The sequence below is a fragment of the Centruroides vittatus genome, unplaced genomic scaffold (assembly GCF_030686945.1).
Source record: "Centruroides vittatus isolate TY-2023 unplaced genomic scaffold, ASM3068694v2 contig_350, whole genome shotgun sequence".
Taxonomy (NCBI): domain Eukaryota; kingdom Metazoa; phylum Arthropoda; class Arachnida; order Scorpiones; family Buthidae; genus Centruroides; species Centruroides vittatus.
In genome coordinates, this window is record NW_027122173.1 from 49,534 (window position 1) to 72,115 (window position 22,582).

Here is a 22,582-nt window from a genome sequence, read left to right on the forward strand (position 1 = left end):
TATAGTTTTCGATTAGCAAGTAGAGGAGATCTTAGTCAAAACAAAATATCTTTATTTTCACCTGTGTACACTGTTTTGGACCTGAAGGCCCTCTTCGACAGGTTTACAATATAAGCAGTACTTTACAGAAACAATTAAAATAAATACAGTAGTACCTCGTATAACGTACTTAATCCGTTCCAGGTGCACGTCCGTTATAGAAACGCATTTTCCCATAGAAATACGTGTTAAAATTCGTTCCGCAGCATAAAATAACCGTGCTGTATCATAAAAAAATGAACATGGAGTGCGTTCTTTTATTCCTCCGCGTAACTCTGCGCGAGCGACATCCGTTAAAAAATTCCTGCGGAACGCGTTCCTAAATTCCGGTGGGAGTGCACGCCGTCGAACGGCAAAAACGGCCGCTTGTAGCAGTAGTTTACGGTGGAAAGCAACATGGCGTCCTCCATGGCTAAGATAGTTTCGTTTCCGCGTGCATTATGTGGTTTTATGAATGAAAATTTAGAAATTGTGAAAGCGCGAGTTAGCGCACGCGGGGATGTAAGTGTCTTTACGATTTTTTTTCGGGGCTATTTTGAATGCTCTTTCAACAAATAATCCATTTTATGGTTAAATTGGGACACTTCTTTTGCCTTTTAAAGCTCATAGTTTAGAATTATAGATTCCTCCATCACGATACTATCGATAGTGCGGGCGTCGCCATCTTTCTTTCTTTCACCGTCGTTCCTAAATGCCTACAAACAGCAGCGCACTCCCGTAGTAGCGGAGACGCAGAGCGACCGCTATTAAAGAACGCACCCATGGAGCAGTCACCAATTATGCTGGAAAGTCCGTTGTTCGCAGCCAGTTCGTTGCTCGAGTCACGTAACGGCCAAACAGAAAGTCCGTTATTCGAGGCGTACAGTACGTTATACGAGGTACCACTGTAACCTTATTATAAAGTCTAACATTAATTTTAAAAAGTACAAATTAAAGAAGTTATAGAATATTATAAATCTGCTGAAGAGGGGCCTTCAGGTCCAAAATACACAAAGTGTACAGATGAAAATAGATATTTTGTTTTGACTAAGATCTCTATTTGCTAATCGGAAACTACACCAGTATAATAAGTCCTATTAATAAACAAGGTCCAAGTAGACAAGCATACAGGCAGAAATTTATAAGAGTAAGGACATAGAATGTAGTCCCTCATTAATTTTTACCTCTAAGATGTTTGTTTGTTTTGTTAAGCTACCGCGACGCAACACTTCGGCGATCTGCCTAGGGGGATGCCTTCCGGGAGGTCTTTTTAAGGGTAACTGATCCCTATTCAGGCGTTACAGACCCGGAAAACTCCACGTAAGCCAGCCCGTCCTGGCGAGGCGCAAACCCAGGACCGAACTCCCAGTGTTCGGGGAACGGAAAAATACATAAACCTTCTGTGGAAACTTCAGTCACACACAAACGATGGCTTTTATATTATCAATGGGATAAATGACAACTAACAATTGAAAAATAAACTATATAACAATTTATTAAATTACATTTCATATAATTTTATATGAAACGAGCAATTATCTATTGTGGCATCATCACAGTGCTCTCAATTTTACTAGTGTCTTGCCCCTTACATCATACTTTCCCTGCTAACAATGAAGTCATGCCGGTCATCTAGTACACATTCCACGACCATTCCTTTCAGATGATTGTCTTCCTTCTTAATTAACATAAAAATTATTATTCATGTGAATCTTAGAAATTGAAAATAATTAAATAATTTAGCAACATGAAGAATTTTTAGTGCTAAACCTGAACGTCACTGATTATTATTAGTTTTTCCAATTTTATCACTAGCCATTTCTATTTTTAAGTAACAAATGCATTTTTCAAACGAATAAAGAATACGTCATTATTTTCGGTAATTTTAAGTCTCTGTTCAAAGGAAATGTCTTTAAACTAGTTTAACAATTTTAATATCTCGAAATTGAATTATACGAAGAATCTTCTTTGATTGTCATCAAATAAAATCTCACTCAGTCTAAAAAGTTTCGGCTTAGTTTGTTTGTTAAACAATTTAGAAAATATTTCAAAAATAAACAATTGAAATTAATCTGGCAAAGACTCAACCTGCAATAAGATTTATCAAATGAGGAAAGACACGTTATCCATTGTAAATTTTGAGCCAAAAGCCGGATCTCCGTGGCATTAAGCTGATATTTTATCTTCTCACCTTCTGACTGATAATTAATTAAAACTTGCTTTGTGAAAATTCCATAAAACTGTTTCACTGTCATGTTGATAAATTTCTAAAGTCACATTTACAAACGATTCGCTTTGGCTATTATCTTAGATTAATCATCCATAGAAATTGTTTACACGAATTATCCAGTTCACTTTAAAATGCCGTTAAACTGTGTGTATTGGAATTGAAATAATATGCGAATGTACGAGGAAAACTGTATTTTAACGAATATGAAGAAAAAGAGATTGGTGGATAAAACCATGGATCGTTGGAGCATTAATCAGTCTATTAAGAGAATGGACAAAGTAATAACAGGTGTTAAAAAATCATCTAAGAATAAGAGTTTGGGTCTCATTTTGGGCGATCACCCTCCTTAGTAATTTTTCATCAGGCACTATCCTAGTTATGTTGTCCTCATCATCCCATCTAGGCCTGGCCAAACCCACGATGGGTATGAAAAAAGGGCCTCTTAGTTCGCACAGGTTGGAAGGTAAAACACTGTATACTTATTATGTAAATAACATATACTGTATACACACACTGTATGTATTAATAGATATATCGATAAATTTACCTGACTGGAGGTAAAGGAGCAAATCCAGTATTAATGACAGCGGGGCACACCGTTGTTAAACTAATCACATTCTTTTTCTTATAATAAAGTTCTTCTCCTAAAGACGACATCAGACCATTTACGGCAAATTTCGACGCGCTGCAACAAATAGCGAACAAATAAATTTTGAAAATGAAATTTGTTAAATATCAAACAATCACATTATATTACCAATAATCAGTTAGATTTGTACTTCCTAAAAGACCGGCCAAAGAGGATATGGCCACGATGTGCCCTTTTTCTTTTCTAATCATTTCTGGTAAAAATGCTCGAATAGTCTGCAAAGATAATAAATAAATATCAACATTTTCCTTAAAATTTGAACACTGTGTGTGCTAGTATCTTAAAAATTAAATCGTTTTATGAAACCAAAATCTGAATGGGAGTGATAGAATAACTCAGATCCAACATATGGGCGATCAGCCAAGAGGGAGTGCCTATCGAGAGGGCTTTCTGAGAAATTGGCCTGTAGTTAGATTATTAGACACGAAGAAAATCCGGTAAACGCTATATGAGGCTTCAACCCGCGACTACGGTACTCGGCCACTGGTGGACCTTGGTAGTCTGATATACTCATTATAGCTAGAATAAGATTTATACTAATATATAAGTTTAAGTCTAGAAAAAAAAAACTGTAATTAAAACTCACCCAAAAGTGTGCCAAAGTGTTTACTTCCAGTGTTCTTCTAATTTGTTGACAGCTCAAATGAAGCAATTCTCTGCAATTGACCATTCCTGCATTGTTGATTAATATTGAGACTTGACCTACGTCTTTCTTTACTTTTTCGCTCGTCTCTTCCACACATTTTTCGTTACTCACGTCACAGTGATATGCGAAGGCTTTTCCGTTAAGTTCTTTAATTTCTTGAACTACAGCTTCGGTCCCGACCTAAAAATAAAGTGTACGAAATTGATTGAAATTAAGGTAATTAAGTTGGTCGTATTATTTAGTGTAAATTATAATCGAAATTGATTTTATTTGATAAACTTAATAATTGGTTACAACAAAAATTATTTAAAATTAAAAATCGGCAAAAAAATTCTCTCTTCTAAAATAGGAATATACGGCATAATATTGTCATTTTTTAATTTGCAATATAACTGGCGATATCGTTAGCAACAGACTCAATAAATAAATAACGCGATAAAACAAAAATATAAATAAAATAAAGTAATTTTTTTGCGAACAATCTTAAATTTAGTGAATTCAACATAAAATTATCTTCGATTTTTACGGCAGCTTTTTGGTAGCGGTAAAATAAAGATTTAATGATAACTTAATGAATCATCAGACACCTGATATTGAGAAACGGGTAAGATTCACCCTCCTAATGAGGGAAGTGGCAACCCCCCAAAGCGATAGACCATCATCAGATGCAACCGAAATTCGAACGTATTTTAACTTAACATTTAAACGGCGGAACGTTCGAACACTTTTGCATTTGAATTTAAAACAAAATACTAGATAAATTAACAAATAAATAACAAACTAAAACAATATACTAAACCTTTTCATAACCGACTACCACGCCCTCTTGTTTACGTTTATTTTGTAAAACGACCAAGGGCAATATAGGTCAGTCAGGCGATATTATAAAAATTCACCAAAAATCAAATTATCATTATATTCATATGAAAAAAATCACGTACATTTATTAATATCTTTAGTTTCAAATACGATATTTTTCAATAAACTTTATTAGAAAATTTAAAAGAAAAAAAAATATCAAAACTGAAATTTAATGCGAAAATTTGTAACATTTTGTCAAAATTAAATAAACTAATACAATAACGATATAAATAATATAATAAAACAAAAGTAAAAATGAAATAAATACACAAAAAATGCCTCTAAGTAAAAGGTCAGGTGCGGGATAAGAATTTTTGTGTTTTAGTTTTTCTTTTATGTAGAATTTCCATGCGGAAGCTAGTCCATCCGAAGAAAAAATCGAAATCTATAAAAGTAAATTAAAGAATGGTTGTATTAATATAACGCCAAGGATGCAGATGGACTAGCTTCCGCATGGAAATTCTACATAAAAGAAAATCTAAAACACAAAAATTCTTATCCCGCACCTGACCTTTTACTTAGAAACATTTTTTTGTGTATTTATTTCATTTTTACTTTTGTTTTATTATATTGTTTACATCGTTATTGTATTAGTTTATTTAATTTTGACAAAATGTTACAAATTTTCGCATTAAATTTCAGTTTTGATATTTTTTTTTCTTTTAAATTTTCTAATAAAGTTTATTGAAAAATATCGTATTTGAAACTAAAGATATTAATAAATGTACGTGATTTTTTTCATATGAATATAATGATAATTTGATTTTTGGTGAATTTTTATAATATCGCCTGACTGACCTATATTAGGCCGGATGGCCGAGCGGTGCAGCCTACCGCTCTGGGGGACCCGGGGTCGAATAATCCCCAGGAATTTTTCGGGGGGTGGTCCGTTCGGATATGTCGGGCCCGTCCCTCACCACCCGGTCGCCCCATTGTGGGCCTGGCCGAACCCATAATGGGCCTACTAAAAGAGGCCCTCTTAGTGCCCACAGGGCGGAAAGAGTTAAAAAAGAAAAAAAAAAAGACTGACCTATATTGCCCTTGGTCGTTTTACAAAATAAACGTAAACAAGAGGGCGTGGTAGTCGGTTATGAAAAGGTTTAGTATATTGTTTTAGTTTGTTATTTATTTGTTAATTTATCTAGTATTTTGTTTTAAATTCAAATGCAAAAGTGTTCGAACGTTCCGCCGTTTAAATGTTAAGTTAAAATACGTTCGAATTTCGGTTGCATCTGAAGATGGTCTATCATTTTGGGTCTAAAACGTTAATAGAGGTTGAGGCGCACGTATTCAGCCCAAAACGTGAACGGCGGACGGACGAGCGCCTCCATCTGGCAATTCTATACGGTCGATAATGGCGTTTGCTACGTCTAGAATGGCGAGTAGACGATCGGCTTAAACTTCATTTTTTTGTGTTTGTGGTTAAAATTATGCCGTATTTTATTAAAGTAATGATTATTTAAGCATTTACGAATAATATTGTAAAGAAACAAACGATTTTAATTTAGAAATTATTTAATTATTTATTTTTTTTGCAAGTGATGTGAAGTGCCTATAGAATTTACATATATTTGTCTTCATAATAGCTTATCTTAAGGTAGGTAGGTTAATGTTACCTATGGTTCCAAGATGGTGGCATGGTGGCTCGTCTCTGATTCCAGCAAATAGAAGAAAGGAAACAGTGGGGACGCACGTTCTAACCTAACCTAACCTAACCTATTCTAATAAATTACCATAATTATTACCAACAAAATTATTAGAATAGGTTAGGTTAGGTTAGAACGTGTGTCCCCACTGTTTCCTTGCTGGAATCAGACAAGCCGCCATCTTGGAACCATAGGTAACGTTAACCGGTAGGTTTGTTCTTCTACGGCATCTACCATCAACAGCGTAATACGTTTGTAAATTTTCTAAAAATTAATTTTCCGAGCTGCTTTCGAATTTACATAAGCCACTACTTCCCTCGACAAAAGTATGAGGTAGTCCTATCGTCTGATCGTATGGTAGGAGACACAACGCTAATTAAAAATAATTATTTAGTGTTATTAAACATCCTATAAATACTTTTAAACAGTTTAATTTGTTTGTTTACCTTTGCTGGTAACTCTGGATGTTAAATGTATCCACCATTTTTTCAACAAATTTCCGGTGAGTCAATGAGCGACGTTCACTGAGTCACGTGATGTTGTGAACGAGCCGGAAAGATCTTTTACTTGGACTTAAAACGTCAAACGTGTACTTTGCCTGTAATACAAGTTTAACGTTTGTACTTGCGCCTCAACCTCTCTAATGTTTGTTTAATAAACGTTTCTCAGCATCATCAGGTGTTTGATGATTCATTAAGTATTTTAAAGAGCTGAGTAGGGTATTTAGTTTTTAATGATAACTTTGAGACGAAGATTTTATTTATACAAGAATTGGATTGAATAAGGCAACGCCTTCCCAGGAGGACTCTACGAGAAACTGCTTTATTTGGGTGTTAGATGCGTGAAGAAAGCACGGAAAAGTCTACGTGAGCCTGTTGGTGAGGCGCGTACCTTTGTTTAGATGAAATCAATAAACATTCAGCATGGAGAGTGAGAGATTTATTCGGGGAAACAGAAATATCTGTTTGAACCCCACATGTCTTTGTGGATTTCAAAATAGCAGCAAATGTCTTCTGTATTAGTTCACTTGAAGTGATCATATGACGAGTCTCCGGGTAAGGAAATTGTTAACAGTTTTAACCCATTGAATTTCTTTTTCTCGTTGCCATGCAGGACATTCCCGGGAATAAGCAGAATGGGCATCTTTGCAATTCACATAGGACACTGTACCTTTACGCTTAGTACTTTCATGACCTTTGGTCCCACTCTGTGCGCATACACTTTTTCCTCGGCAGGATGCTTGAGAATATCCAAAGCGCTGGCATTTGAAGCAGCACAGCTGACTTGAAATATACCAACGAACTGGGCAGCACAGATATCCTGCTGCAACAGAAGATGGCAATGTTGCTTTGTTAAATGTCAAAATAAGATGTTTAGTAGGTATTAACTTGCCATCTCCACAAATGGACATGCGATGAACAGCATTAACATCTTGATCAGAGTCCAATCTGAATATCTGATTCGTCTTCAGACAGCAATTCAATCTCAGATTCATCACGTAATGAATTTAAATTTCCATATGGTATGACGCTAACTCCAATGTTTCTCAGTCTTTATTGCAAAAAGTTTCATTATTTGTTGAGGGGATGCTGTTTCTATCAGCAGGTCCCCTGACCTCAATTTCTGTATTTCTTTTTTAGATGTCCAATGGTCGATTCAAATGATTTTTGATTCGGAAAAGGAGAAGACTTAGATAAAGGTTTTTCTCCAGTTGCGTGCACTGCTATGTAGGCTGACAGACTGGAAATCTTTTCGTTTCTTGCTGATGACAATTCTGGACCTTTAATGGTTTTAGAATCCGTGATTAAGAAATAATTATTCAGCGCCCAGTGATCCCATCCATCATGGGACTTAACAAGGTGATGCTGTCACATGGGAGATTCCTATAGATCGTCATACCAGGGTTTTCCAGTCACAATGCAGGCAAGACGAGCACATTTTGTCTGAGATGACAAAACTGTCGAGCAGGGACATGTCCGCCCGGTCTGCATCAATCAGTTGACTCCAGTCCGAGGTCAGAAATGACTCAACGACCAGACGATTAACTCAAATGGAGCCTGATTTGAGCTTCCCGTTTATGCGAAGCAAAAGCCAAAGCAGTGTGTTGGAAACAGTGTGTCGTCCCTCAACTGCCAGGATCCCTATTTCCGTCATATGGGTCACCATGCACGGCAAACACCTGCGTGAGCGTTCGGATCCCAGGGATGGTAAAGAAGAGATACTAAACCATCTCTGGGAGGTCCCCTCACCACGGACAGGAACCCACATCGAGAGGTTTACTTTTTGTCTTTCTCGCGTTGTGCTAATGCATATTAACAGGAAAATGAAAACGGAACATTTATTATTAATAAAAGTAGCAATAAAATGTCATTTTATAAATGCTTTTTAACATTTTTATTGACTTATATATTTTTTCTGTTGTTTTTATTTACATTTAGTGGCATCATTTGATGATGCCGAAGGTCCGAGGAAGTTAAGATGCTTAGGGGAATCTGAGATCGAATTCAGTTGATTTTTCGGGCATGAGAAAGAAACGTCTGTACGTCGGGCTCTGTTCCTCATATCCAGACCATTCCATCGTGGGTCTGGCTGAACCCGAGACAGCAGAACTGCCATCTGCCAATGCCGTTTGGCAGGTGTTATGTTCATGAGTAGGAAGTATGATGTTCTTATTGTTATATTACAGTTAGCTTTTTTTCCACACCGTGGACACTAAGAGGCACTTTTCAATCATTTTCTATAGAAAATCCTCTCGGAAAGATTTTCTATGGAAAATTAGCCCCTATTTAGATGTTTGACACGTGAAGAAAGTCCAGTAAACTTCATGAAGCCAGCTCGTTGACCAACTACCATTGTTCAATGATTTTAATCACTCGACCACTGATACGAAACTAAATGATAAGCATAATTGAATAGAGTTAATTGCAATATATTTATTTTCTCGTCTTATTTTTGCCGTTTATGAATAAGACTATCAATTACACTTTTTATATTATTCTTAATCGCAATTTATTCAATAGTGTGAATCATTGTTATGTAATTAAGGCTATCGAATACTAAGTAATGCTTTCCAAATGCTATAAAATAATCATACTTTTCGAATCATTCAGTTTTCAAGCAGCATATTTATTGGTTGAGTTCTCAGATTTAAAATGCTTTTAAGAAATCTGTTATAGGCGTCTGCTGACAGAAATATTAACTGTTTTCCTCCCTTCTTCTTCTGGATTTTTAGATGGTCGCTAGATCATTTTTTACCTAACGTAAGAACTCTTGATTCACTGTCATAAAAGTTTTATAGATCATTAACAATACTGTTTCCGGGATATAAAATATATATATATTAATATTATTATTATTTTACATTTACAATGTCGCATACCTTATATTATCTAGTATAGCAGATGCTCTTCTGCGAATAGCAATCTATAGCCCAATGAATTATATTTAAAAAATATAAATGATTTTTGTTTAGTATAATCCATGTACCTATGTTATTCTTATCGAAGAACATAGGAGATCTATAAAAATTTTGAATATAATCTTATTCTATCAGAACAGTCGGTGTGTTTATCTAACATAAGATAAAAAAGAAAGATAAAATTCATGTGGGCCGTGTGAAGCTTTGCACACAGTCTTCTATTTACACACATTGGAGGATCATTGTTTTTAATAGACGAGAAGTAATCGAAACATTTAACATTCGGTCCACTTAGCAATAAGGTAAGATTAGATCTAATTATTTAAATTTAGATTTCATTTTAACTTCTTAACATTTGTACTATAATAAATAATAAATAAATAACCATTAATATAAGTTAAAAGGTGTAAATAAATATAGAACGATAATTTTACCACAAATGTGAATGTTGAATTATATCGTATTTGGGCGCCAAATTTTATCATTAAGGATTAAATAATGTATAAAAATATAAATATAAATAGATATATATTTAGTAATCCTTGATGTGAATAAGTGATAAATTAGTAGCGAGTCGTGTGCAATGATGACATTGCGCACGGACTGTTTGTTTTAAGGTCATCTTAGATAAATAAACGTCAGATAGTTTTATATTGGAAAATGTAATTTGTAAAAAGAAAGGAGTTTACTAACCTGATTGACATCCCAGAGCACAATAATGGCTCCCAAACGAGCAAATCTGAGGGCTAATTCTTTTCCCAATCCGTGGCCTCCTCCTGTGATCAATACGATGTCATCCCTGACTGATTTGGCTGTGGGTGGCACAAAATTTTCGTATAGAGACTCGATACTATACCAAAAGGACTTCAAGACGAGTTGAACCACTTCGATGATTAATAAAAAGATGTTCAACAGTAGAACACCAATAGACTGCTTCATGAGTTATCACATATAAATCCACAAATTCTATTTTACACTTATTTATCGCAGGAATGTGCTATAGTAGTTCATACAAAGTATATGATAGAATATATAGACGATATAACCTTTGAACGTCCAAAGAATTCTTATCTACATATCAAATCAAGGTTGGTTTAAAGTACATTCCTTAAAAACATATTTACATCATGCGAAATCCTTATCTTAATTTGATCAAGCCCTAAGAAATTTTCTTCAGACTATAAACTTCAGACTTTCTTCTTTCTTCTTAAACATAGAATTATAAATTAAGTACGAAATTAATGCATCATACAAAAGTATTATTATACGTATGCAATAATTTTTTTTTTGTAAATATGTATGTATACGTGTATACAAGATAGCATTTGCACGTAAGCTAAATAAGCTGCAGTTTAGGGCCACATATTTTTATATGTATCATTATTTATGGAGAGGGAGGATCTGTTATATATTATAGGGCTATAACAAGTCTAAGCCCAGCTCAGTTTATGTTCATACAGATTACAGAATAAATTAATTAATCTTCAAGCGCCATTGGCGTAAAGCTTTAGAAGAAAAGTGTCCCCACGTCTATCCAATTATACAAAGGAATATATAAATACATGTAATTATAGAAAATACTGTAAATAAAAATAAAATTGTAGTCTTCTAGGAATTCATAAATCCTGCCATCATTAAGTTAATTTAATGATCTCTGAATACAGTCAAATCTCCGAACAACGGACACTGACGAGAACATAAAAATGGCGAAACAAAAATTTCTTTGGAGATTATTTTGCACGTATTTTTGTTTTAAAAAGTTCCCGTTAAAATGGTCGCTGTTTATAGATGGAGGTTCGACCGCATAGTTTTTCCAAATAACGGATTATATACCGTACTTATTTTCTAAAAAATACTTTTTAAATAAGAAGATAGTAGTAAAAATAATAATTTAATTCACTCATATAAAATGTCATTCAGGACAATATTTTCATAAGCTACAACTGCATACATTTATGGCTGTACGGAACGCGGCAGATGTAGAAACAGCCGTTTATGACAAGTGGCAAGAAATTTACACAGAATAATCAATACGGCAAATGTGAATTTAATAAACAATCAATATATTCCAATCAGGTTAGTAACTTTAAGAGTTGTAATGATTTACACGTTTATGTTTTAACTATGTTTATTTCAATGTTAAAAATAATTTTATACACTTCGTTCTAATTAATTAATAATAAATTAATACAATTGCTCGATAATTTAATTTAATTAATTCGAAATGAATAAAAGCTATTGCATTGTAAGTTAAAGAGCTTATAACTTCCAAGAATATTTAATTCCTGTTATTTTCTATATTTTATTTCCTTTTATTATTCTTTTTTTTACAAATAATTTCCTTTTCCTTTAATTTGCTATTTAAAAAATATATTATAAAAAAATATTTTATAGTAAATATTACCACTGAACCATTATATTGATTAAACAACTATTCTTAATATTTACTTTTATATTCATTTGGCTAAACTTTATTGTTATTGATTTTTGTCTAGAATTTTTTCTAGTGCGTCATAGTATTATTTCGGTTTCATTGTTTCACGAATTCATCTGTAAAAATCCAGTCATATGTAAGTAGACAAACTTAAAGATTGCCCGTAAAGAGGTGAGTAATTTAAACTAGTAATTCTTATTCATTTCACAATGTGTGCGTACGGAACTTTAATTTTTTATGTATAAAAATTACAGTTTGTTTATTTAAAAGTATTAAAAATTGTTAAGATAAGAAGGGAAGGCCGAGAAAATATATATAAGTTAATTGGAGAAAAATCGGCATTTAATAGAATAATAATTTAGTACGCACGCGTGCATACAAAGTTTTAATTAGATACTTTTTATTTTTGGTTTTCCCGTTCTGTGGGTTTTTTTTCCGTGTCCCGGACCTACAATGGGAGACGGGGATCAAAATATTTGGGACTGCCGGATTCGATCCCGAGTAACAGAGCGGTATGTTAGAGTCTTAACCGCCTCGACTTTCCGCCCGTCTAATATTAAAACATACAGTGTTTACGTAGTGAATGATTTCGACATACTTTATATTTAATTATTAATAGTTACACAAGAATTTTAAAAATTAAATGCAAGCATAAAAATATTTAATAATTATATTACCTTCTCGTATTTTTAAAATAATTTATGCTCAAAGTTTAATTAATCTCGTTTCAAATCCTTCCTTAGCTCACTTACAGTTCTGTTCTCCAGATGGCGTTTTTAGAACACATGTTTGATGGAATTAACTGATACTTTCTTTTTCAATAGGGATTTCATAGGGTGAGGTAGTAGCGACTCACTAATGTCATGGACAACGAAAAAATACCTCTGTGAGTAGTTTACTGGACAAGACTAGATTTTCATTTCGTTTATTAATATATACAAAGCTCCGAATGTTTATTAATTTAAAAATTCCGCGATGGTCGTATAATATTAAACAGATCGCTGCTTTCTGATTACGATGCTACGATTCTTTATATTTTGGTAGGACCACCGACAGTTCGCGTTTGTCACGTTATGAAACTATTCATTCCAAAGACAACGCTCTCATCTATTGCTGCCACGGAAACGTAGCAGACGATTGCTGTTACGAAAATGATTCTGCAATTCCAAAAAGAGAAAGACAAGATAGTGTGGTAAGTATTATTTCGTTTCAATCTCTGCGTAATAAAAATAACAATAATTCTTTGAGTGCATCTAGTTGACAAGCAGTTAAATGACACAGTTCGTTTTATATAAAACAAACTATGTCATTAGCTTTCTTACTTAATGCTTGCCATTTAAACGTTTCATTTATTTCCGAAAAAGCTATCTATTATTTAAGAGCTAAATCTATTTTATAAACAATATAAAACATCCATTGTAAACAACGGTCAGTTTACTAAATAAATGTAAACTTACACAGTGGCCAAGTATTATATATTTAAATGTACCGCCACCAACGATCAATATTTTAGATGCGTGCCGCTAAGTAAACAAGCCAATAACACAGTTTGTTTCATATAAAACAAACTGTGTCATTGGCTTCTTACTTCGCTGTTTGTTACCTAGATGCAGTCTGGTTCGTATCGATTCGAACGGTCGTGCAACAATTAGTAGCATGCTTAATTTTATTAATATTAAAAATACATAAACAGTATGTCTATTTCTGTGACTTTCGATCGTTAGTCTATTTTTATTTCTATTTATATCAATTAAAAAATTATAGCTGAAACTACGGGGAGGTTACTTAGACGATAACCGGCTCAGTAAGCGAGCCAATGACAATGTTCGTTTTATCTGAAACAATTTACACGCACCCAAGTTCTTCCTCTTCCCATAAAGCACACGGATATCAATTATATTCAATAAAATAATAATATAAAAAATGTAAGATGTAGAACAGGATTTATTTGTTTAAACTATGGAAAATTGATGGCCGAAAGTGAATATTTTGTATTGCTAGATCTTACATGAAAGTTGTACAGTCGAACCTTCAATAACGGCCACCTCCAACAACAGTTCCCTCTAAACGGCGACCATTGTTTTCAGGAACGTCAGTTTCTTTTTGAAATGCACACAAAATAACCTACAAACAACGATCTTTTTTTATGTTTGATTAGTGATCGTTGTTCAGTGGTTTGACTGTATACAGTATTTCTGTTGATAGCTTAACAAAATAATTGATATAGAATTTTTAACAGAATTAAGTAAAAATTTTAAGTAATTAGTTAAGTTAATTATATATATATGATCGTGAGATGACGTACTATAAAAATTCTAATTGTAAATAAACTATAGGCCTGTTTAATGAAATCTAATAAATTTAATTTCGTAATGTACTCTGTATTGAAGGCTAACAAGACAAAGTCATGTTTAGAATTTTTAATCGGGGTCATCTTTACGATGCATCAACATCTTTCCATCATCAAGTGTATAAGTTATATAACATATAAACGTTTTTTAATGAGAAAATTCTCATCTTTTTATCAGTGTTTTTTTTTTCCTATTTTAAAAGTCGATTTTAGTAATTATTTTATGAATTTACGTTTGGCGACTCGTCGTAATAAATTACAAATTTAATGGCCTTTTAATAGGATTAAAGGGTTTTCCCTCCTAGACGAAGGATTTTAATTAATAACATTAGTTTCAAAAATAAAAATGTTAAAATTTGAAGTAAACAAGGAGTGAGTGTATTAAGATAATGAACGTCTACAATAAAAATTTTCCAGATGTTCTCCGTAACTTATTCTAAAGTAATAAAATATGATATAAATTTAATAGTCAATTAAAATCGATGAGTGTTTAGTGGTTAATTTAATTTGTGATTGAAACTGTTTCTTTCTGTTCCTTTTTTTATTGTTTCATTTAATCGATGTTGTTGCGAATAACTTTGGAGAAAAGAGATTCTCAATGAGAAGAAAAAACCACAGATGTCTAAGGGAGGACAAACAGGTCATTTTCCCTCGTTGGATTAAGCCTTCTAACCGAAGTTAGCACCTTATAATTAATTCCCTAAGGAGTATCGGAAATTTCTATTATTTGCTTCGCTCGCCTGCCCTCACCATCATTATTCCATATGAGGGCCTAGGGATAGAATAATTTTAAGCATATGGTAGAGGGACTATATCTCTTTGTCCCCCTTCGAAAAGTTGCAGTAGACACTTTTCATATTCCATTCATTCATTGACAAAGACATTGAAAATTGAAAAGGTGCTTTATTTCGTTTACTTTATATCATTACATGTTTTGGCCATCAACAATAGCTCGCCTCATGTGTATCTTGAAGACATCATTGATTTAAAACAATTACAACATAATTTAAAAAATGTATTTGGCAAACAAATATCAGTTGATAACTTTTTCAATGTTTTGTCATAAAAGGATTTTCAAGATACATCTGAGGAGGCCGTTACTGACAGTCGAAACATGTCAATAAAGTAAACGAAATAAAGCTCTCTTTTCAATTGTAATGTCTTTGAATGAATGGAATATGAAAGACACATCTGGGGACATCCGTTGCAATTTTTCCAAGGGAGACAAAGAGATATATTCCCACTGTCATAATTATACTTAAAATTATACTACTTTTGGGTCCTCATATGGAATAGGCTAGTGGGGTCGGGTGAGAGAAGGCAAAGAATAGAAATTTTCGACTCCTTAGAGAATTAACTGTAAGGTTCCAACTTCCAAATCTCCTCGCTCTAGGTTAGAAGGCTTGATCCAGTGGGGCAAATGATCTGTTTGCCTGCAGCGGACATGTCTGTGGTTTTGTTCTCAGTGAGAATCTACATAACTAAATTCATCATCCACATTATAATTCAGTTTTGGAGAAATTTAATTTTATTGTCTTTGAACAGGTGAGCGAGTCGCATTGTCATCCCCAGAGGGAAGATGATGCATCGGATAAACTTGCTAGAAGACGACTTCTTTTCGCCAGTGGTTTATGTTTAGTTTTCATGATAGCTGAAGTTGTAGGTGAGTAATTTCATTTCGTATCGAAATTTGCAGAGACGTTATCAATGATGCACTCTTCTTTTATTGTAGGTGGTCTTTTAGCAAACAGTTTAGCCATAGCTACCGATGCGGCCCATCTGTTAACCGATTTTGCCAGTTTCATGATCAGTCTGATGGCTCTGTGGGTTGCTGCACGTCCTGCTACCAAATCTATGAGTTTCGGATGGTATCGTGCAGGTAAGAATTGAGAAGTTTTGTAATTTTACCTTTTCTACTGGTAATTTTATTTTATTTTTCTTACCAGAGGTCATCGGAGCGCTGACTTCCGTTTTAATGATTTGGGTAGTGACTGGTGTTTTGGTATATTTAGCAATACAGAGAATAATAAATAGAGATTACGAAATCCAAGGATTAATTATGGTCATTACAGCAGCCGTTGGTGTTCTCGTTAATATCGTGTAAGTTTATTTGTTTATTTGTTTGTAAAATTTTAAATCTTACGAGGTTACTAGGAACTATGAGGTGGTTAAACCTCTCAGCGTAGTCAATAGCGCCCATATGCAATATATTAAGGTTGGGGAAAAAGAAATCCATTATTTTTACGTTTATTTCAGGACTTTATTTAACGTGGTTTGGATTGTCCGATTTAAGTCAAATATGCACCGTTTTGTTTTATAATTTGTTGCCATTTTAAAGGTAACTTCATAATGCCTCTCTCATAGAAGCCCTGGTCCCTATTGGCAAAAAATTCAACTAAGCGATTTTCACAATCTTCTCTTGATGCCAATTTTTTATCACTAAGGAAGTTTTGCAATGATAAAAAAAGATGGTAATCGCTTGGTGCCAGGTCCGGACTATAAGGTGGATGCATCAAAACTTCCCAACCAAGCTCCCGGAGTTTCTGGCGAGTCACTATAGACGTGTGTGGCCTGGCATTGTCCTGATGAAAAACAACGCCTTTCCTGTTGGCCAATTCTGGCCGCTTCTGGTCAATTGCTAGTTTCAAACGGTCTAATTGTTGACAGTAGAGGTCCGAATTTAATGTTTGACCATATGGAAGCAGCTCATCGTAGATGATTCCTTTATAGTCCCACTAAATGCACAGCAAAATCTTCCTGGCCGTTATTCCTGGTTTGGTCACCGTTTGAGCTGCTTCACCACGCTTTGACCAGGATCGTTTTCGCACAATATTGTCATATGTGACCCATTTCTCATCCCCAGTCACCATCCATTTAAGAAATGGGTCAATTTCATTCCATTTGGCCAAGGCTTCGCAGATGGAAATTCGATCCATCATGTTTTTTTGCGTCAATTCGTGTGGCACCCAAACATCGAGCTTCTTTTTGAATCCAGCTTTATGCAGATGGTTTAAAACTGTTTTGTGGTCAATCTTTAGCTCCTGGGCAATGCTATGACTGCTAACATGCCGGTCTACTTCAATCATTTCCATGATTTTATCGACATTTCTGATGACGGGCCTACCTATGCGAGGTGCATCTTTAACACTGAAATTACCAGAACGGAATCGACTAAACCAAAATTGTGCATAATTGGCTGTGACAGTATTGGGACCATAAACATCATTCACAATTTCAGCCGCCTGGCTTGCATTTTCGCCTTTATCAAAGCAAAATTGTAAAACATACCGAATTTTCTCTTTGGTAACTTCCATCTTTTACACCCTATAACTCACAACTGAATCGACCAATCAAAAAACTGTAAAAGAATTTTTTTTTAGTACAGAATGTCACTTTTCTAACGAACACAAGTCTCAACTTGTTTGATCAATACTTTATGAGATATATATCACTACAGCCATCTAGTGACAAAATAATGGATTTCTTTTTCCCCAACCTAAATATATAAAATATGTTTTTGCTGTCATCACATAAACTTAGGTTATTGTTACTTTTTTTACATGTAAACTGTATAGCTAATAGGCCTAGTGCTGGCTGGAAAAAGAAAAATATCACTCACAATTTTTTCAATTTGCCCCTCTATTTTCCTCAGTGATTTATTCCTGGCTATGGGACTGGTTCAATTAAGAAAATAAAAAAATATTTTTGAATTCTATTTCAGAATGGGAGTCGTTTTGCAAGTAGGAGGCGTTCCTCATGGACATTCACACGGAGATAATGGCAAAAACAATAAAAATCATACTCATAACAATATCAACGTTCGAGCTGCTTTCATACACGTGCTTGGAGACTTTTTTCAGAGTATCGGAGTGTTAATTGCTTCATTAATTATTTATTTTAAGGTAAAATCATTTGTAAACCTTTTACAACTGACTCATCGTTTGGAATTATAATTGATGAATATTTTTAATCACAGCCGGAATACGTTATCGTTGATCCAATTTGCACGTTCCTGTTTTCTGCCCTTGTTTTGGCTACTACGTTTGCCATAATGAAAGAAACATTAAATGTTCTAATGGAAGGAATGCCCAGAGGTATTAATTTCTTGGATGTGCAAAAAATACTTTTTGGAATACCCGGAGTGGTCAAAGTACATAATCTGAGAATTTGGTCCTTGAGCATTGATAAAACTGCCCTGTCGGCTCATATAGCCATTGGTAATTAAGTTGTTTTATTGCTAAATAATAAATTAATATATTAATATCAATTTACTAAATATTAATTTATGAATTGATTATGTACAGGGGTGTCCCATAAGTCTGAAACGATAGGAGTTATGCTGATGTTTGTTTATTCTTTTACAGCATGGTGCTGAGTAAAGAAGAACGAATTCAGGTTATTTTGATGGAGTCAACGTGGAGTTTAACAAACTGAATGCAGAATTTCCACCATTCACAGGTCTGGATGCAGTCTGTAAAACTCTACAATGACTACAAATTCCCACCATCAAAATAACCCGAATTTACTTCTTACCCAGTGTCATGTAAAAGGAATGAACAAAGTTTAACATAACTCGTATAGTTCAGACTTATGGGACACCCCTATATATCATTATATATTGTTGTTTTTGTTTTATGTAGCCAAAGGTCAAAGTTCTATGGATATTTTAAAGCAAGCATCGCGGGCCATTCATCGAAATTTCAATATTTTCGAGTTGACTCTACAAGTAGAGGAATATAAAGAAGAAATGTTAGCTTGCACGCAATGCCAAGAACCTGCTGATTAATTCACTGATTCATTGCGTAAAAATAATAATATGTTAGTTCGCTATTACAAGTTTTTCCTGTTTTCTATGTAAAGAATAAAGATTATAAGTTTCGTGTCGAATTGTATTATTTTTAAATAAAAAAGTAAAAGCTTCTAAGAAATTTAAAGCTCTTTGTTTGAAATTTATTTCTCATTTTTTAAAATCAGTGCGTTTACAGCATATTTATGAAATCTTGATTAGAAAAGTATTTTTGATTCGATTTATAAAATAAGGCTGCACAACACATGGGCGATGCACCTCTCAGGAGGACTTTCTGTCCCTATCTAGGTGTTGGGCACCTGAAGAAAACCCGGAGAACTTCACGTGGCCAGCATTTTGGTGAGGCGGGAAACCACAATCAAGTATTAGTGTTCAGTAGTGTTGTCCACTCGGCCATTGGTGGACTGTCACAATGTTAAACTTGTCTTTCAATACAGTACATGATGTTTAGATGTGATACAATTCTAACAATTATTAATAAAAAGACAGATCAAAACAACTTTAAGCATTCAAAATCATTTCGGATATAATTCCTAGCATTTTAGAAATATGAATTTCTAAATTTTTCATGCCAATTCTGTAAGTTCTATATCAGTGATATACATGACTTATAAATCGCCCACCAGTGGACGAGTGGATAAAGCCACTGAGCACTGGGAGTTAATAGTGGGTTGGCCACGTAGAGTTTTCCGGATTTTATTCACGTTATTAACGCCTAAATAGGGGCCAGTTCCCCATAAAATACTTCTCGGGAAGCATCCCCCCTCGACACATCGTCCATGTGTCGTGTTGCCTTAATCGAATAAACTCAAACCAAATCTTATGACGTGTCAAATATAAAAGAATACTAAAATTCGTTATGCGCTTTTTAGATTGGATACAATTCTTGTGACAGAAGAGTCTTTAACATAGCTTAAATTCACTTTGATATGATTTGTATTTTTGCATCTAGAAAATAGATGATAATCTCGTTATTGCTATTCATGTCTTCGTGAAAAGAAATTTCTTGTTTTGCAAAATAGGTACAACTGTCAACTTGTATAAATTATTTTAATTTGTTTCGCAGTAAAAAAAGTTTAATTTTTAAGTGGTTAAGAGAACAATGGAAACGGGACCTTACGGAGCTAATCACAATGCTCCGTAAACTCACCCATGTTTCGCTAGTACGCCAACTAGCGGTAATCAGCGGCAACAGTGCACGTTTCTGCTGTATATCTAATATTTTCTCGTACTATTTATTTATTTATTAAATTATTGGCTGAGCGCAGTCCACTAACCCCTAATGACCAGCTGTCCCAGATTTTTTATATATTTTGCATAAATGAGAAATTATCACAACCCCATTTTGATCGATTGATGCATTCAGTATATGGACGGCTGAGAATTGTCGTATCTCTACTTTTGCGGAAAAATGAGTTATTTAGCTGATATTGAGCTCGCGACGGTACCTGCGTACCTGCATAGTCAAAATAACAATAGCGGTACCCAGGGCGGATTTACATAGGGACATTTGAGGCCGGTGCCCAGGGCCCCCACAAAAAAGGGGCCCCATAAAACTATGTTTAAACATAATTTTTTTTTTCCTATTACTGTGACAGCCTAGTGTGGCCTAATCATGAGGGCCACAGGCAAAGAAAACCAAATCCGGAAAAAACCTATGAAACATCGGAAAATTTCGGGAAAAAATTTTACATAGGTATTTTTCAATTAAATTAAAATACCGTACGTGTTTAAACGTGTACCGTATCAACTAAATAAAGGTGGAAAAAAGCCAAGTGGTTGTTATTAACACGAATTTGTGTTTGATACTTCTTAAATTAAAATAATTAGTTTTACACGATAAAATATATGTATGTTTACAATAACCTTATTTTTAAACGAAATTTACAACTTTCTAGTTGAAATCTAGTTGAAAGTACAGTATTTTGTGTAAATTTTCTAAATCATCAAATTTGCCTACTCTTAAAGGGGGCCCCCACCGAATTTGTGCCCAGGGCCCCTGGATTGGTAAATTCGGTCTTGGCGGCACCGTTCCTGAACACTGGGAGTTCGGTCGTGAGCTGGTGGCGAAGACGAGCTGGCCAGGTGAAGTTTTCCGGGTTTTCTCCATGTCTGTAACGCCTAAATAGGGGCCAGTTATCCTTAAAAAGACCTCCCGGAAGGCATTGCCCCTAGGCAGAACGCCCAAGTCTTGCGTTGCCGTAACTTACCTTTATTGTTATTTTGTTTAGTTAATACAAAAGGAGAAAATGGTTGTGCAATACTGTCGTATCTCTAAAACTTCAATTTCTTTCGTGTTAATTTGTCGTCGTGGCCACTAGCTAATCGAACTGGCGAATATAATCACGTTGCTGACCTCTCTTTTAATGGAAACGCATAAGCCTGTAATGCAACGGTTATGTTGCCGCTGTAATTGTCGTGGATTTCTACGTCAATGGTTTATCTGTGTGATTCGTGTTGCATTCTACATCTTAATGTAATGAAATAAATATTTTTTGTGAATTAGCTTTTACATAATTATGAGGAGGGCGGTTTTGTTTACAGGGAAGATATGATATTACAATAGAGAAGACATGTAGGTTGATAATACATCTTTGTTACTCTCAATGAATAGTGAGAGCTAATGCGTTTACTTATCAATACTGTATTATCAGTGCAGACAATGCTATCTGTATAAAGTAAGCAATCGTTCTTTTTCTAGAAGTGTAAACATGAAACGTAATTATTCAGTTTCGTGGAAGAAAGCTGACATTTTAGATACCGTTAAGATAGTCATGGAGACTCGAATTATGTTGCTTGGCTTGAAGTGATCCGTGAAATATATTTAAAAGTTAATTCGTTATTGCCATATAACAGTAATACTTTTCGTGAATCGCCCTTGCTTATTTTTATAGATACAGCAGATGATACAGACGTATGTATTTATGCAATAAGATATATATACAATCCGCTTCTGACAATAGCCTTATTGTCGCAAAAACAAAAAACTTACAAGAAAACCCACAAAACAAAAGCCGCTAGAGAAAGCAGAACAGAAAACAGTAAGCGATGTACTGTACATAGTGCGTCACAAGAATGAGATCATGAAGTTCCAGAATTAGTTTCTAATGCAACAGCACTCGAAAATTCAGTTCGACAGTCAGATTCAGATGCTGTTTCAAAGATGAAACCAATTGTCGCTGCAGCAAACCTACTTTCAATGGAAAAAATAAAAGACATTACGTCTAAGTCGAAGTTCACGCCTGCTGTTGATGTGAATTTTTATAAATCTCTTCTGAAATTTTACTGCAACTGAACTTGGCTCATTTAATCCGTGTTAGAGATAACATTGTATCGATAAGAATGCCAAACCAGAGGATTGGTTGTTTTATAAACTAGAAAATGCGATAAAACATTCTACTGTATAGTGCAAAATAATAATGTCAAAACTTGTAGTGATTGTTGAATTTCTTCACTCTTCTTGACATGCGTTTTCCGCTACTTTACAAATACAAACGTTAGTTTAAAACTAGCAATTATTTAT

The 22,582-nt window shown here is 34.3% G+C and overlaps 2 protein-coding genes across 2 annotated transcripts in view; one reads left to right on the forward strand and one right to left on the reverse strand.

Moving 5' to 3' along the window:
- Positions 1-10,599, reverse strand: part of LOC136974526 (short-chain dehydrogenase/reductase family 16C member 6-like) — a 12,965-nt gene extending 2,366 nt beyond the window's left edge. Inside the window, exons 1-4 of the mRNA XM_067269429.1 lie at positions 10,162-10,599; positions 3,484-3,723; positions 3,006-3,112; positions 2,796-2,933 (exon numbers count right to left, since the gene is read on the reverse strand). Of these exons, the coding sequence (XP_067125530.1) occupies positions 2,796-2,933; positions 3,006-3,112; positions 3,484-3,723; positions 10,162-10,407 (731 nt within the window). The 5' untranslated portion in view covers positions 10,408-10,599. The remainder of the gene's footprint in view (positions 1-2,795; positions 2,934-3,005; positions 3,113-3,483; positions 3,724-10,161) is intronic.
- LOC136974524 (proton-coupled zinc antiporter SLC30A2-like) lies at positions 9,521-19,186 on the forward strand. Its single transcript, XM_067269427.1, has 10 exons — positions 9,521-9,770; positions 11,964-12,073; positions 12,727-12,788; positions 12,947-13,094; positions 15,798-15,915; positions 15,985-16,131; positions 16,199-16,352; positions 17,974-18,154; positions 18,229-18,469; positions 18,893-19,186. The coding sequence occupies exons 3-10, from the start codon at positions 12,766-12,768 to the stop codon at positions 19,036-19,038; spliced, it is 1,158 nt and encodes a 385-aa protein (XP_067125528.1). The 5' UTR covers positions 9,521-9,770; positions 11,964-12,073; positions 12,727-12,765; the 3' UTR covers positions 19,039-19,186.
- Positions 19,187-22,582: the final 3,396 nt, after the last annotated feature.